Source organism: Alligator mississippiensis, chromosome 2 (assembly GCF_030867095.1).
Source record: "Alligator mississippiensis isolate rAllMis1 chromosome 2, rAllMis1, whole genome shotgun sequence".
Classification (NCBI taxonomy): domain Eukaryota; kingdom Metazoa; phylum Chordata; order Crocodylia; family Alligatoridae; genus Alligator; species Alligator mississippiensis.
The window spans coordinates 243,442,154-243,460,178 of record NC_081825.1 but is presented as its reverse complement, the minus strand read 5'-3'; the positions used below and the strand labels follow the sequence as shown (position 1 = coordinate 243,460,178).

General features: G+C 37.6%; 1 protein-coding gene across 1 annotated transcript; it reads right to left on the bottom strand.

Moving 5' to 3' along the window:
• Window positions 1–5,775: 5,775 nt before the first annotated feature.
• Window positions 5,776–17,778, bottom strand: EMC7 (ER membrane protein complex subunit 7). The gene is made up of 5 exons (XM_006260242.4): window positions 17,461–17,778; window positions 14,359–14,478; window positions 13,227–13,365; window positions 11,505–11,585; window positions 5,776–9,453 (listed from the first exon to the last, which is right to left on the bottom strand). The coding sequence occupies exons 1-5, from the start codon at window positions 17,715–17,717 to the stop codon at window positions 9,301–9,303; spliced, it is 750 nt and encodes a 249-aa protein (XP_006260304.1). The 5' UTR covers window positions 17,718–17,778; the 3' UTR covers window positions 5,776–9,300.
• Between the last annotated feature and the right edge of the window lie 247 nt (window positions 17,779–18,025).

The following is an 18,025-nucleotide window of genomic DNA, read 5'->3' as shown; positions in this document are numbered from 1 at the left end:
GTATTTTGCAACCCTGAAAGTAGGAAACCATCTAGCTCGTGTTTCTGGCTCATTTCTACTACAATCAGATTTACTGATTGTATTTCACAATGATATAAATTATATCCTTTCCATGTATTAGCAGCACTTTTACAGTTATTGTTCATATGAGATGGTTGCAAGGAAAACACACACAGACCACAATAATTAGTCACATAAAGTAAATGATTTGGTAAATACTGACAGTATTTATCAATAGTTTTATTCACTAGATGGTTCTAAACAGAATACTACAAAAAGGTATTTAACAAATAAATTACTGGTTGAAAAATAATGCAGACTGAACCGAAACTGTGGACTCAAATAACTTCATACTTCAGGAAAGTTAATTTCTGGTGCCAAATGTTGTGGCTCAAGTCCTTGTCTATTAGAAACCCTCTTGTTCAATCTTATGACTTAGAGGTAGTATGCTCTTCCTGCCTATACTACTGAAGCTTAGATGTATCTTGCACATGCCATACTAAGGATCCTAGGTGATGGTTACTTGGAGGAAGCTGCCAGCTGCCTTGCAGGAGAAAAGTGTTGTAAATTGCTGCTAAGAGAGGACACAAAACTATGGTGAAAGCAGTGCTGGCTTCTGGCAGATGTTACATTTATCACGTGATTAAAATGTTAATACCTCATTTGGACTAGGTGTAGAGCTTTGTTCAATAGCTGGGATTAGTACTTCCACTATCATAATTCAGAAGGAAAATTCCATTTCAATATTCCTTGGAAAGCAGCACTGTGTAACACAGTGGGATCCTCAGATGAAAGGAACCATATATGCAAAACGTTAATACTGTTCTAAAATTAAGGTAATATCAGGGTTTTTTGCTTGCCAAAACAGGGGAATTTAACAAAAAATAATAATACATGACCTACTCATTCTTTTGTTGTACTGGCAATTTTTTGCCACTGGCTACTTATTGTAAAAGAGTTAAGGAAAACTTTTTAAAAGATCCAGCACTAGTTTAAGTTTCTTGTTAAAATTAATGGCGTATAGGAATAAAGCAAGCAAGCAGTTATGTTTACAATTTACAAGAATATAGGCTACCACAGAAACACCAGAGACCATTTTATATTTCAAACTTCTATTGATAAACTGTTTTAATATTCAAAGTAAAACATCCTATTGTTGTAGAAATATACCTGCCTTTTCATAGCTTACTTGAACTTGTAACTTGGAACACAAAAAGAAATATTAGGCAACGAAGTGTGCAGACACAAACTATGGGCAAAATATTAAAAATGCATGAAGTAGTATTAGGCAAAATGAACTCCAATTTAAAGCAAAAATGGTGTTTAAATCATGATGGCAATTAGTCTTTGAAAACATAATTGTTTCCTATCAAGAGTGCAGATGAGAGAGGACAAAGTTTAGCCATAAAAAATACGAATGGTTGTCATCTACCACATTAGCAGTAATCTATTCAACTGTAGTAGTAGAGTACCTAGTGAGATCCAAAGGATCTATTTGGCCTAGCATATAAAAGAGAAACTCATAACTGGCTAAGCAGGTAAGAGAATATACAGGTTTTCTACAAAACCTGCCTTTTTTCTAATAATACTGGGTGTGTATACACACCAGTATAAGCAGACTTGAATTTAATGTGCATTAAACTAATGTGGATTAAGAGGGTGTTAGCAGATGTCTACACATGGTGGGACTTAGCAGCTCCCTCCTTACCCACCCTACTTTCCATGCTTTCCCCTCATCTGTCCAAGTACCTGGCTGATAATTTAGAAGGTGAAGTTCAAGTAGTTCAATACATCCTGGCTGCTTGCAAAGGAATGTATATGTTTGATAGAGGGCCCAGTTTCCTGATAAACTAAAATTAGAAGTGGACTTGAGAATGGATTACACCTCTACAACAACATCAACAACAAAGGTTGCACCAATTCTCTCAAATTATGGTCCCAGTAAAACATATTAATCAGGCAGATTAGTGGGTAGATTCTGGTCTGAAGAATCTGTGATAGGACTTAAATCACAGCTTGTTCTTTTTTTTGTAGCACTGGAAATTCAAAGGCAAAAAAAAATCAACTTGCATACTTAGCAAGCGTACTATGGAGTGGTTAAAACAGAATAAGCTTGGAATAACAAAATGTAATTTCTAGTCACTTTTCTGAGTGAAGCTACACTTTTAAAGGTTATTTTTAGAGCTCAAAGATTTAACACACACCAGGTTTAAAAATATTACATATGAATATCAAATATTAGCTATAAACATAAATATAAACCAAATATCAAATGCACTTCAAATATTGCATATAGATACAAAATAACATGTTCAGCTACAAACATCTGACGTTATTAGAACAGAAACAATTTTGAAAATCTAATTTATTTCTCACCACTTATGCAGTTTACATTCTGTATTTTTCTTAGTTTGGACTATGTAAAATACTAGTGAGTTTTACATTTAAGTGCATTTCTAGATGGTCACATTGAGGCTGGCATGCAAGGATATAAGGTTAGACCACAGATACTGATCAAAATTGTGCCATTTAGACAGAGTCTTTACCTTGGGGCACAATCTGTTTCAGAGGGACTAGATACAGATACTATTTACCTTTACCATGGTATAATCTGTTTACCCCTTGGCATGTGGAGGGCATGGGCAAAGCTTCTGCTTTCCCTTCGTTCCTTTTGATGTGTACCACCAGAAAGCAATAGTTCTTATATCCTCCTCAGTGGATTGACTTTAACTGAGAGACATTCAGGGCCAGATCCCACTCCACCTATTAAATATTTAAGTTCAATCTTATTCTACTTAAGTCCCTGAAAAATTGTTGTAACAAGAAGATCCTTCCCTTCCTCCCCACCATTTTTTGTGACTTAGCATTAAGGCTAAGGCGGATCTAACTGCATGCCTTGTTTGCTTTAGTGACATTGGCAGAGTGGATTAGAACAAGGGTGGGAAAAATGGTGGATCCAACCAGCATCCAGACTCCATTTCCCAGCAGCCCCTGCTCGCATCGCTGCAACCGGTTTCCATGGAGACCCCGGTAGTGGCAGTGGCATGACAGCATGGGGCCAGGCTTCGCATAGAGACTGGAGTCAGCAGTGCTGGCAGGGTGTACGGCTGGGGATCCTGCAGCAGTAACAACATGGTCCAGAGCCGAGGTAGAGGTGCTGGGGCCGGTTTCTATGGATACCCTAGCCCTGCACTGTCATGGTGCTGCTGCGACTGGGGGTCTCCATGGAAACTGGGCACAGCTGTGTGGGCAGGGGCTGCTAGGAAATGGAGTCTGCCACAGGCTTGAGACAGTTCACGGGCTGGATTCTGCCCGCCCCTGGATTAGAATCATATTTAAATAACTAATATGTAGCATGGGATCCAGCCCACAGCAATGAGGCTGGCTCATGTAATTGTTCTCATTGTATGCCCCTGCAGACTTGCACAACATTGTTCTAAGATTTAAAATTTTTTTTTTTTTTTTTGCATATCCCCAAATTTGGATCAAATTTTATCTGAGATTGAAAGCGTTTAAAGGGTCAATCTTTCTCAAATTCATGCATTATTTCCCTCACTTGACAAACAGATTTTTCCCCTGTGTTTGTGCTTTGAGAACCTAAGTCTCCCCTATTATTTTTGAATGACACTTTGCATTAGAACATATTCTCTGATTAGTCTATCTGAAACTCAAAAATATCTACCTCTCTATTTAATCTCTCCCCTAACCTGTTAGCTATGTGATTAATTATTCCAAGTCTATATTCACCGTCACACCATTCACTGAGTAATTCCAGTCACAATACATGCCCTTATAACAGAATGGAACGAGAGGTAACATCATTGAGAGTTTGCTGCTCATTTTTAGCCTTTCTTGACCTTTAGTTTTTTGCCTTTTCTGTCGCTTAGAATCAAAAATACTAGGGGACCCAAATGAGTAATTAGTATCACATAAGACTTTTATCATTTCAAAAATTTTTGCACATACTGCTTTGGAGAGTTTGAAACCTGGGGATGTAAGATTAAGGTTATCTAGGATGTATTACTGACATGCTGATAATTCTTTCTAGTACCTTAAAAAACAATCTTGCTGTTATCCAGCAAAAACAGTGAATTTTAGCTCTGCAGCCACCAAACCTTAAGCAAATCTACCCTTATTGCAGGCTATGCACAGTTTTGTTTATTGTTACTCAAGGTTTCTACTTTATGACCGATCACATTCTAATTAGGAAAGAGAGAAAATTTTAGTTTGGCTTGTGCACAAAGGTGTATATCCAAGGCAATGTGTGTTAGCCTCAGCATATAAAGTTTGGAGACTCACACTGCAAAAGGGTAGCCAGAGAGGTTTTAACTGAATTAGGACCTTATATGATTTGAGGCTTAAGATGACTGTATAATTATTTTTGCTAATAAATTTAGACTAGAATTATTTATTAACATTACAGAGAAAGAGACATCGGTTTTAAATGTATTTTTATAAATTATACATATATGCTAAGTGGTGGGTGAGTGCATATTTTATAAATGATTCATAAATTATATGATGTGTAGCAGAGAATTAAAGAAACACCATGGAGCTGAAGCTAGTCAATACAATAAAGAAACATTAGCACATATGTAGCTCTGATTCCCTCAGCAAAGCTTTTGTAGTTTTACAAACACTTTTTATTTTCTTTTATGCTTTTTCTCCCATTCCTTAGTGTGTGAAAATTACATGCAAACAATAAAAAGAAAAAGATTGTAAACAAAAAAAAAAAAAGTGGAAAGTGGATTATGAAAAGAAAAACCTCTAAAAGCCTGATCAAGCTCACAAAAAGTAAACAAAAAAATCCCTCATTTTCCAGTTATCGTAATTGCAGATGTTATTTGTAACTGTAACTGGAAAACAAGCTTAACAATTGTGATTTTTTTTTTTTTTTTTATTTTAAGCTAGCAGTGTCCCATGAACAAAGGCAGGCAAATACATACATAAAACAATACAAAAATGGCTGCTAATAGTGATTCAGTTCAAGAGATACAATTTTGACTGTATTTCTGTATATTCTGTATTTTTGATGCTTATTAATTTTTTTCCTACTAACTCTTTGAATACGACTCCTAAGTCTCATGCACTTCAGTGACAATTTATGCATTACATATTTATAGTTCTAAAAACAATTAAGATATCACAATTATATGAATAATTCCTTTTTTACTTCCTAAAAGTCCTACTTTGTGTAGGAATAAATGGAAATCCAAGATGCTAGTTTTTATCATCAAGCTATCGCATACAATTCTTAGCAGTCACAGTCCCATTACGCACTGAGGTTGAAAATTTCAAAGTCTTAGGAATTTAGACCAGCTTTTACTAAATTAAAAGGGATGTATATCTAAACTGCCTCAACTGAACTGGAAATCTCAGCCTATGGTTAAAGGGTTAATTTTATACTATGCAAAATGTGAAAACTGTAATAGGTATTAATTTGTATAGCATGAGAAACTAAGCCTACACATTTATTAGTTTTTCTATTGTGCTGTGTCATATTATCTGACAACATATTTATTAATGAATTTATCCCTACAAATACCTGCATGAGGTAGGAAAAATTTATCACATATTACAGATAAGGAACCAAATCATAGAAACCCCATATAGTTTGTACAAAGCTGTGCAACAAGGCACAGAACATTCATTTCTTGAACAACGGCGCCCCACCTCTGACCACAACCACCCATCCTCTTTGAAGAATTTACAAGCAATCTTCAGGGAACCCTCTGAGGTAGATAAAAGTATTCACACCCCCATTTTACAGATTAGTTGAGGGGCAACCACAAATATTTTTATTATTTAAATCCCAGTAAGATAAAAATAACAGCATAAACATTTACAGTTTGACCTTGTATCCAGAGAGTAGAACATCACAGGTAAATTACTGGGCAAAATCATTTCATGTTCCCAAAACTCACTCCTCACTAACATCCAGGCCAGGCGTGGGCAATTATTTCAGGTGGAGGGCTGCCTACTGAGTTTTGGCAAGCCATCAAGGGCCACATGACAGGCAGCCAAGGGCAGATAATTTTAATATAATAATAATAAAATATTAATTTTTCTAAATTTTTTAGGGACCTTGCAGGCCAGATAGAATGGCCTGGAGGGCCGCATCCGGCCCATCCCTGATCCAGGCCCTCTTTAATACATCCAAGATGCTTTGGGAACAGTATCAACAGAAACATCACCCTTTTTTATTTTTTCCCTATGTAAAAAAATCAGAAACTCTACTCAGTCATTAAGATGATGTCAAAAAAAGAACACTGGCTTTGCATCTTACTCTGAAGAGAGGATGAAATATTTGGTAGAAGAATCTCCATATCCCTGCAATTCCCAACGTAAGAGTACTGGTATTGCAAGTTATACTCTGCATTCTGTCAGCTGAGCATCATAGTTGAAGGAAGCTATCACTTGAGGTTACAGAGCAACAGGCAGTCCTTGAGAGAGCTGCATCACAGCCTATGAAAGAACTTGTAAATGAGGGTCAGGACTTAAAACTAGACAACAGATAAAGAGCACAAAGACCTGCAGTAGTATGCTTAGCTCAGTAGGCAAGCTGATAGACATTTCACCTATAGTAACTGTGTACAGGATAGGGTTTTCTGGGTGGATGTTATGTCCATATGGAACAAGCTTCTGTCAGGTGGCTTTTAGAACCAGCCTCAGTCAAAGCATGTTGGTAACCACTGTGAGCTAGGACCATATCTCATTTGATGCAAAAGGACACCAACTTCAGGTCAATTGTGGATTACAAAATATATTATTTGCCACTGATGCAATCTGGACTGGTTCAGCAGCACAGTCTCTTCAAACTACTTTCACAAGCGGGGAGCTGATGCCCTTCCACTGGAGGGGTAAGGACAGTTCCAGACAGCCATCCCCCGACGTTGTGAGTGAGACTTCAAGAGAAAACTAACTGAAGGCTGGTAGCATCCATCTCTCTAAGCAGGCATGCTATAAGGAATCCATCTTCTCCCACATTTTCAGCTGGATCCCTAGGATTCCTGCAGCAGGTTTGCTACCCTGTACTCAGCTCCTAGCCACCTTCTTCTTCTATTTTTTAACATAAGGAAGAACTTCATTTTTCCAAGAATAAACTAAATATAAGGAAAAGACCACAACAAGTTCTCCAACAGACATGATGGAAGGAAGAAGGAATATCATTAGTCTGGAAAATTCTATTTACTCCACCTCAACAGAAGAAGGTTTATTTGTTCATATTTTCAATTGCTGATACAAGTGCAATTAAAACCAAAAATTAATGCAAGTTAACCATCATACCATTTATTCAGTGAGAGAAATCCTCAGTTCCTCCAACCATGGCTTTTGTATCTAGGGGTATATTGGGAATCCCACAGCTAGAACCCTGATTTCTATGTCCAGAGCTTCACCCACTGCAAGAGCAAATTCCATGTATTTTTACAAGTCCCTTAATAAAGTGTTGTTGTGGCAGGTGGTTTAGCATATTGCAGCTCAATTTTTATGGAAGCAATATGAATCTGGGGAACAGCTAAGGCCTTATTTCAGCAACCTTCTGTTACCAGGCAATATTGGAATACTTATTGCAAAGAGCTTTTTCTTATGTAAAATAAATATACTACCCACAATTTCCTTTTGAAAGACTGTAAACTCTTTATGCTCAGCTGAAAGACACAGCTGTTTATTTCCCTCCCACAGCTTAAGTGTTAACTTGATCATGTGAACAAGTATTTATTTTTTCTAGCCTTTATGTTTCACAGCTATAAATGTGTACCATAAGATAATTGATGTTTTCCCCTCCTGCTGCCTACTGGCTGCTTAAGTTTAATGTTTATTAAAATCTAACCTTTAATGGGTGAGTGGACAGATGGAAAAGTGAACTGAATGTTTAATCAGCTCTGTTATTCCAAGCACAGTTGAAATCAGCAATTTTCAGTTAAGTAGTACTTTAAACCATATTTTCACTAAGTTAAAGCATCCATCAACATACATTTCATGATGCTGCAATGTTAAAACTTGAGAGACTGGATAAATCCATTTTCATAAACATTTGTTGAGCTTGCAGTTTGGAAAATGTCATTGGCAAATGAGCATCAGGATTGACTTTGCTTTGCTTTCAGTGGCCAAACTTTAAATATTGTTTTGATATCAGATACACCTTCCCCTATTGCATGGGTGCTCCTACTTACGACATCAGTGAACAATGAGAAAAGCTGAATTGCAAAAAGAATAACCAACTGAAATAGGTATTTTAAGAATAACTAACATGTTGGGCTCTTTCAATAAATAAAAATGTTCAGGACAGGATTTATATCACAGTAAATGTTTGGTTTAGCCCAAAATAATTATTTGTGACAGAGCTCAAAAATGAAAGACAGAGGCACTAAGGAGGTAAAACAGGAGTTCCTTAAATTTTAACCATACAAGCGTTCATTACGTGGAGAATTGTCAAATGTATACACCACCTCAACGTAACAGAGTAGCTTGAAAAGAGTCCCTTCATTCAGAATAAATGAATGAATTACTATAGCACAGCCTATCATGTCACAATAAAAAACTAATTTGTCCCAAGTGACCGTGTATAGCCCAAGAAACCTTATAATGTAATCATATTCTAGTATACTGTTTGATGGGAACAGTATAAACATAGGAGTAAAACTGAAAATACAGTAACAAAATTGGCTTTTAAAGTTTTGTACTTGGCTTCAAGTCTGATAACTGGCCAGACTAATACCACACCTAGTAAGAAAAATCAGCAAGACCCAACTATATTTCAGGAGAAAAAATGCATTCAATATAAATGGAAGGACCTGAACTATGTTCCTTATTGTATGAATACTGGGGATCCAGAATTAACCTGACAGAGCTTAAGGGTAGTTTTATACATTTCAGAAGTGAACAGATTATAAAATAGTATTAAGTCCATTTTTAAAAGTGGCCTCTAGGTTCTTTGCAACCACTTTTTTACACATACTGAATCAATCTTGGGATTAAGACTTATTCAGTAATGTATAGTACTTTATACAATTTAATTACTTTAATGTCATTCTCTACAGAGCAAAGTAGTTAATTCAGTATCATTAATAATGACTTTACACAGATAAGAGTATTGAAGCCAGGTCCTCTTTTGCTTGCTGCCTAGTACAAAACAGCTTAAATACACTAAAAAAGCTACACCACATACAACAGTAGTAGCAGGTCATTTTTTTCATGTCAGATAAGGTTTACAATAGTGGCTTTTTAACTTTGCAAGACATACAGATGATACCACGTAACAAATAATTGTGCAAATTCAGGCCAAGGAGGAAGAAACAACTACCTCCTTTTTCCAGGACCACTTTTTCCTGCTTTACTACCACCACTGCCAGACTTGCTAGAAGATTTTGAAGAGAAAAGTCTCGTCATGAATTCAGAAACATCAGGCAGTTCATGATTGGAATTCAGCATATTCATTGACTGCTCCATTTCCTGCATGCAAAAATTAGGCAATCTTAAACTCATAAAAATTCAGGTGAAATACCAGGTGAATAAGTTAGCATTTCCCTCCATCATAGTTTTACTGTGCAATAGCTCTCTATAGCTAGGGCCACATCACTAATTTCTTTATGCAACCGCAGCCAAATCCCCACTACACACAGAACTTAAAAAGCACTAGAAGCACAGGGTATAGACAAGACAACCGTGTCTTAAGTAGCCTTTACAGGTCATTTTTAAAGGCACTTTTAACTAAAATACTCTGATCTTCAGAATAATATTATTTTACCATTTTCATGTAAGCTCTTATTAAGTCATTAAGTTCTGTTCTCTTACAAACTCTGCATACTTTAAAGTTTTGCAGATATGACTCAGCTTACAAAAACTGGTATTTAGTGAAAGTCTAGCACAAATTTCAAGGATGGCCTGCAGTCAGCAATTTATGAACTGCTATTTTATTTTGACCTAATGCCTTTTAACAGCAGACTTAAACTTCTTCCTTTTCATGTGCAAAAAAAGTCTTCAGGCAAGGCCATCTTTCTCTCTGTGGCTAGTATCACTGTAGTCAGGTTAGTATAAATATCCTTTCAGTTGAAGAGAGTGAAACACTTACTATTCTTTTAAAAGAAATTAAGAATTTTATTAATAGAAAGTTAAATTACATTTCCAAAGTGTAATACTGTGTGTGTTAAGGACAGATTATATATATTAGAAAAATGAAAGCCAAACATCCAAAATTGTTTTATATCAATATTAATTAAAATGTTTTTCAAGTATGAGGTATTCAAAAAAGTTGAGTGAGTAGCCTTTTGCTTATATTTTGTTTGTATTTAATGCTTATACGGGAAGCACAGCTATTACATAATCCACTTTAATGTATTTGATAAATATGTGAACCATTTGAACAGAAAAAAAGCAAATTTTTGAAGAGAATACAAAATCTCCTTCATCAGTGAATGAATTTGAACTTTACAATGTAGGGAGGGTGCTGGTGAAAAGCATGTCATATTTTAATTTAACAAAGATTCTACGCTTTTCATGTGCCTAAAAATTGTTTCAAAAGAAATCAAGTCCCTTACCATCTGGAATTTTACATGAATAAGAACACCATTACCCAGTTAATAAAAATTAAAACTGTGTGAGTAGCTCATCTGCCCACAAAAGGATAGGTGGCATGCACCAAAGGAACAACAGCTTTTATTAATGCAATCTCTGCAGTTCTAGTGTAATGGTATTTCATATTCAACTTCTCTATACTCACATTTTGGTTTCTATTAAGGTTAAACTAGAGACATTAATCATATCCTGATACTGTTTTTAAAGGTCCTTCTTTAAAGATGCCTGGACACCTGTAAAGTACTACTGAAGACAGTGGTCATTAAGAGGAAGAAGAGTTGGAACCAAGTGAATCCCAAAAGCAGAAGCCACCCAAAGACAGGCAATGCGTATTTCTAAACAACAGAAAACATTTACTAAACACCTTGAATCTCCATTTTGTCCTAGCCTTCCGCTATTTGGCATTTTGCATGGTGAAAGGACAATACATTAAGATCATTTAAATGTAAATGACTACATTAAGATTCCATATCACCTGTCACAGTTTAAAGCAGTTAATAGTACATTGAGCCTTTAATTTTTGGTTGAGACACAGGAGGTGAAGATAACAGTAGTATTTTAGCCTCATAAAAACACACTTTATAGGTTGATCAGAGGTTTACAAAATACTCTATTTTGAAGAAAAAAATTAGGAGACTTACAAGAGAAGCAGAAGCAGGTAGAGATTTTTTTTTTTTATAGAAGTTCTGGAAAAATATGAGCTATAATACCTTTTCTAGGTGCACTTAATTAGCAATTTAAATTTTGTGTTGAGACTCATGTAGACTCATCGGTCTGAAATACTAGAACTGATAATTTAACTTGCACCTTTATTTTCACTGAATAAACACAGCGGTCTATTAATGCTTCCCAAAAAATCAACTTTTTCTCCTACACTTTCAATTACTGTTGATCAGCACAAGGTTTTACCTACTGAGTTTACTACTTACCCGTCTCATATCAGGATCACTGGTGTTCACAACTTTAGGCAATAATACAAATATCAGTAATGGAAGAACCATCATCATCACCTACACATAAAAAAAAATATTTCTTTAGCTTAGAAATCACAGTTCAAAAAGATTACAATTTTTTATAATTAATATGCAATTAGAACTCTGCCTACGAAGACATCTGTGGGCCCAGATGTAACCCAAACAGCATAAATTAGCTCAACTTTAAACCTAGTCTAAATCCCACAAGGAACAAGAACATCAGTACAGATGTTCCATCCATCCATCCAGGAAGAGCACACACCAACTGCTGAAGCTTCCTTAGCCTGACAAAGGGTTTTTGAACCCAAAAGCTTGCTTAATAACTATTCTCCAACCATTTGGGTTGGTCTAATAAAAGATATCAAATTCACCTAAGGAACCTTGTCTGCTGATGATAAATAAGTTATTTATTAATTTCCCAAGTACTGCTATTCTATTTAATTGTGAGCACTCCCAAGGACATTAAAAACATCTAAAAGGATTTGGTTGGGACTGAGTTCTATTCCCTGTCAAACTAGTCATCATTAAATCTATCTGCAACATGATGCCCTTAAAAATTACAAATCATAAATCATATTAGAAGAGGGATACCTTTAATTGTGCCAGCCATAGTTAGACTTCCTTTAAACATGAACATACATGTAAGTATGTACAATTATTATTTGTTAATATATTTTATGACTGCCAATTAAAACTTAAGAACATAATACTGTTTGGGCAGTACTTATTCTATCAGGTTTTATATCAGTTGCCTATGCTTTACCACAGAAGAAGACACTGTTAGAGCACTCCCTCTGGGTTTTCCTCACTCTCAGACATTTGTCAGTACAGGATCATGGTATACGTGCACAGTTTTGTTTATTTTTTTTACAACTAAAATTAAAAAGTAGAGAGTGTTTGGTACCTCTAATAAAAAAAAAAAAAAAAGCTAATCAAGCACATTTACAATTACAGCATTTTATAGGCAAGCGAAGAATGAGACCAAGCAAGCCAAAGCATTCTTTTAACTCATTTTAATACAAAGGCAAATTCTTCACCAACTTTAGGATGCACTGTATTTTCTTATTATTGCTGAGGGGTCTCCCATGAGTGCAATTTTTTTCTCAGCATATTAAGACCTAATAACACAGTCATTTATATGCTACTTAAATATTTAAAGCAAAAAGTAAGGCTTTCATCAGACAAATGATTTTAACTGTGCAAAGAGCAAAGAACTCAATCAGTAGATTAACACTTTATTGTGAAGTTATTAAATATTAATTATTTATTAGTTATTTGTAAGTATGGCTATGTTTATCCTGTTCTAATGCCTTTCCTTATTTATGCAACAAAGAGCAAAACAATTTTCTTGCTAGCTGAGATGATGACATTTTAAATCTATATTGCATCTTTGGCTTCATCCAATTATTGGTAAGGCTTTTTCATTAACCACCAGCTTGCAGCTGCAGCTGATAACCATCCATCCCTAGAGATGGATGTCTCATATGTAATGTCTCTGAAAACAAGCCTACCTTAAGACCTGCACTTTTTCTGTTCATTTTCTCCATTTCTAAAAGTGCAAAATAATTAATTTACTGTGCCTGGAATTCTAATTGTTGTAGTTGGAAACTAAACCTACTAAATGTAGGAAAAATCCGAAATCAGCAGTAAATACCTGTGTGCTACTTGTATACATACCATAGGGTTCATTAGGAAGTCTGTCCATCCCCAAGACTCTCTCTTTATGAAGTAAGAAGGGGGGCCAGAAGATTTCATCTGAAGTGGATATGGCAGCCGGACAACTTCAGAGGTTTTGATGTAATTTACATATCTTGCTCTAATGAAGGAAATTCAAGTAATTTTAAAAGCACTTCTTCCTTTCAAGTTTGATATGCATTCCTATTAAATACTGAAATAATGTGATTGCCTTTAATAAAAAGTATGATGCCTAAAAAGGTTGTAGTGTTAAGTTTTCTAACTTTGGTGAGAAAAAAACCTTGAACTGATATGAGTTATTTGATTAAGACAATATTGTGAATAATAAGCACAAAGAATCAGTTACTGTAATTTTTAATTCGAGATGTCAATCTTTTAAGGGATAGAAAAGCAAGCAATGCAATTGGCAAATATTGAATAATAGCACACCATCACATATTTGTCTATAGCAAGACACTACTGCAGCTCAAAAAAAAGATAAAGGTAGCATTGCTGCGGATGAGGAGAGCTTTGGAAAATTAAGAGCAGACAAATAGAAGAGGCTGTCAGTGTATTTCATATCTGAGAGACAAGGTTGGCCCTTCATTCTGCATACTAAACATGGCAGCCTGCTCCTTCCATGGAAAAAGAAAGGCCATTTTCCAAACAACTACTTTGGAAGAGAATGTGAACAAAGCAGCAAAGACAGATTTAAGAGAGCTGTTTCTCACCTAGTCACAGTACAAGACAGAAAAGGACTATAAACTACAACAGGAAAAGAAGTCTAAAGCTTTTTTAAAAGATGAAGGAGAATTTAGAGGCAGATTCTGTTTCAAGCTGACAACTGTCAACCCAAGAAGTCAGTCTGCTGGAAGGAAGGAAATAAACAACTCTTCTAATTCTTCCCATTTTCAAAGATGAGAAGCAGGGAATGGAAGGAAAACTAAGCTAAGCAGATGCTAAGAAAGGTATACCTCTAAGTAACTTTTAAAAAGAAGTTAAAGTTTTGCTAGCAAAATGAACAACATCACCCCCATCCGAACTGAAGTGTGTTTAAGCAACACTGAATCTGGCTGGTAGTACAGTTATTAATTTGGTTCAGTAGATTAATGCATAAACAATCAGGGTTGCGCACCTCATTTTGCCTTTTGAAGTGATGTCTACTCGAACTGGTTCAAATTTATAAGCTGGGGATATTACCTCCACTACATAAGATCCAGAAGGTATATCATGAACCACAAAACTTCCATCTGTCCTGGGAAAATAAAAATAAAAATCCACCATACTTCAATATACCAGGGATATAAAATAAATAAATACATACATAAATACTAAAAGTTACAAGATCTCTACTATAAAGCAATTAAGTAAGAGTGATCAGGAGGAGAATCTAATCTTTAGTGCTTTCATAAAAACCTACTATATCCAATAACAATCACTCAAAATCATGAGCATAAGCCAGATTTATCATAACATGCATTCAAATGCTAACAGGATCAACTTAAACCTTTATTCTGCCCACCAAAGTACAAAGTGTAGGTATAAAGATATATATTATGCTTGGTATTTCTGCCAACACTAAATAACTGAGGTCTTATATTTCTGCAACTCTTAAAGTTAAGCTGCCACAGGAAAAACTTGGGTTTATGTTTATATTTTGCTTCATTATGGAGAGCAAGAGGTTTTTAAGTGAAGGAAAATAATTCAGATTTTGTCTATGTGGGAAACCTGTATGAGATCATCTCAAAATGAAATGATGAAAATTGAATGATGGAAGGGTCAGTGATATTTTTAGTCAGACTGGAAATAGTAAATACTCAATGAATATTTTAGATTAAAAGATTACACAATCCTTCCCCTCCTTTAATGGGGGGCAATTAAAGTGTGAACACTCACAGGTCTCCCCTAGACACTCACAAAGATCCCCCAGGAAAATCAGAGTTGATGCACCTAGTCACTGTAAAAGTAATAAATAGGTGGAATGTCTCCCTCCTCCTTCCAAAGGCTCTCTCAGATGCTCTTAAAATTTCACAAGGAAGCAAAAATGCAGAGAGTTAGTATGCTTAAGAAATGCATTCCAGTGAAGTAAAGCCTACAGCACTTTATAATAGGGTTTGCCCTTGAGTTTTTAGCCTGTTTTCTCCTCAAGTGATGTACGAATTATTTTTTCCCCACATAGAGGTGACAGCCTTTAAGTGATATATGCATACAGATTGTTTCTGTATCCTTTAACGACCTAAAGACATTTCGTTGTGTATCTACTATTTTCTCCCCCCCTAAACAAATGGCATGCAGAACACATTCCACTAGCATACTGACTGTGCAGGAGTCTTTTGGTACAATTTAGCTGAGTTTTTTTTTTTTTAAATAGAAGATTCAAGGAAAGAAGGTGTTTGTTCAAATATTAGTGTTTCTGTCCAATTCTGGCAACTGACTTAATCACTAATCTGTGTAAACTAGCCTTAAGTTTATGAAAGGTTATATGAAAGTTCAAGAGCCTATTCTCTATCACTTTCAATAAAAAAGGGCAGTATTATTGCTACCATGAATATACTTTTGAGAATTGAAAATTTGAGCATCTCAAAAAGCTAGCTGTCTATTTTAGTGCAACCACCCACTACCCATGAGGAGTGACAAGACACGGCAAACCTGTACCTTGTCACTCAGATGGAAGTCTCACTGCTGAGCCTGAAATGTTAGAGCTATTTAGGGCATGTTGTTCACTCCTCCAATACAGGACTCAGGTAACAACATACAAACATGCTGAACTCTTCCAGGTAACTAAGCTGAAATATTATTATAGCAAAACTGATGCTTTCTTTACTTTTCTGCAAGCAAAGAGAAATTAACATTGTAGCTAGGTTATGAAAAATTTAGTAAATGATTTTCTAGAATTTGGTTTCTCATAGTTGCAGAATGCTTTAATTAAGAGTGCTTTCATACTTATGCATCTCCCACAAATTAATCAAGAGTGAAAATTTAGAAATGATTATATTCCATCAGTGCCTAGGTACACTGGTGCCTGCAGGATGCTATGATTTAGTTATGCCAACTAAAGCCACCCTAACTCCAATTTATAGTTTAGATATCTTTCTGATACTCCTCTCTGAACTTTTTCCTTATTGGACTCCAAATCGAGTGCAAATTACATCCCAATCAAAGCCTTTGTACGTTTAGCCCTATCTGAGAAGTTACCAGTCCAGAACAGAGAAATTCCTGACCAACAGGGAAGGATTTTTGTGGGTGGTATCTTGTATTGGACCAACTCCATGACTGAGAGGGATACAACTAGTCCAGTAAAAGATATCACCCAAAAGTCCTCCCCTCTTGTATTTTTCCTGGATCATCATGCATCGTCATGGCCACGTCACCCAAACTTGACAGTAATGGAAACTCATGAGTGCAAAAACCTCAAAAGACTACAACCTACATGATAGAACACCTGTGAGAGGCAAGAAGCGCCAGGGTATTCACTGAGCTCAGAATTAAATATAGCTTTCTTTTACCCAGGTGGCCCTCAACCGTATCCTTAGGTCAGTGGTTCTCACCCTTTTTAGACTCGCGGAACAGCTCAGAAAACGCCAGCACTTCGCTTGTCACCTTTATTTACTTATGTATGTATGTATGTATGTATGTATTTATTATGAGTGCAGAAAAACAGGAGAGCAGTTTTGTTGCAAAGAGCACAGCTATGGATGGCTATTGGAAGCATGTGGGTTTATCTAGCAAAACATATTGGTAAACCGAACAGTGCGAACATTGTGCGCCCCACCCAGGAGGATCTCCAGGCACCCCAGGGTGCCGTGGCACCTGGCTGAGAAGCTGTGCTTTAGAGCAATCCCTGGGAAGGAAAGAAACCAATGGCAAGATCAGATCATGGGATTATTTCTGTGGGTTGGTGGGGGTCAGGGGCCTGGCAAATCCTCTCTCAATACACTGGGGACACGGGGACAAGGCCGTGCTGCAATCAGACAGAGACCCGGCCAACGGGGACACAAGAGCTGTCACTACCCGCGCAAGTGACTCAGGACCGCTGCACAGAGTGGCCACCTTTGCGTCAGGCCCTCCCCTAATTAGACTAAAGGGAACCCATGACGCTCAGTTCTCCCCCTCCCCGCCACAAACCGTCATGCCCGTGACGTCACCCGCCCCTGTGACGCAGGGGGACGTCAGGGACCCCAGATTTCCAGGAGAGGGTATTAGACAGCAGGGCGGGGGGCGCAGCCCCGGCGCTCACTTGAGGAAGCCGACGTGCTCCTCGCCGTCTACCAGGACGCGGGCGGCCGCGATCCAGTCCTGCGGCTTCACGCCGGGCACCACGGCCCGGCCCTCGATCTTAAACCGCTCCCCCGGGCCCGGGCTCGCCCCGCCCGGCGCCTCCCCCGGCCCGGCCCCGGCCGCCGCCTCCGAGCCCGCCGAGCCTGCCAGCAGCAGCAGCGACACCGCCAGCAGCACGAGCAGCGGTGAGGAGAGCCCGCCCGGCCAGGCCGCCATCGCAGCACCCTGTGTCACCGGGCCGAGGAAGGAGGGGGAAAGGCCACAGGTCAAACCCCTTCCGCGCATGCGCGGGAAAAGGGTCAGCAGCGTTTGGCGGACGGCGCATGCGGAAAAGAGCGGCGGGAGGGTATGGCGCATGCGTGGTGCGGCACGCGCCAGGAACCTGTGCCCGAGCGCCGCGGCGCATGCGGAGAAGGAATTTGCGGGACGTCAGCCGGCTTGTGGGTCACGTGATGCAGGAGCTTGCGGACGGGCTGTTTGCTATGGCAGCCGCTGAAGCGGAAGTGCTGGGTGTTGCGGGGGTG

Bases quoted from the DNA above. Each gene is read 5' to 3' on its own strand.
- EMC7 (XM_006260242.4), bottom strand. From the start codon at position 17,717: ATGGCGGCCTGGCCGGGCGGGCTCTCCTCACCGCTGCTCGTGCTGCTG. The intron at 14,479-17,460 runs GTGAGCGCCGGG...TTATTTTCCCAG, and splicing joins GAGCACGTCGGCTTCCTCAA to GACAGATGGAAGTTTTGTGG. The intron at 11,586-13,226 runs GTATGTATACAA...TTTTATGTGTAG, and splicing joins ACTTCCTAATGAACCCTATG to GTGATGATGATGGTTCTTCC.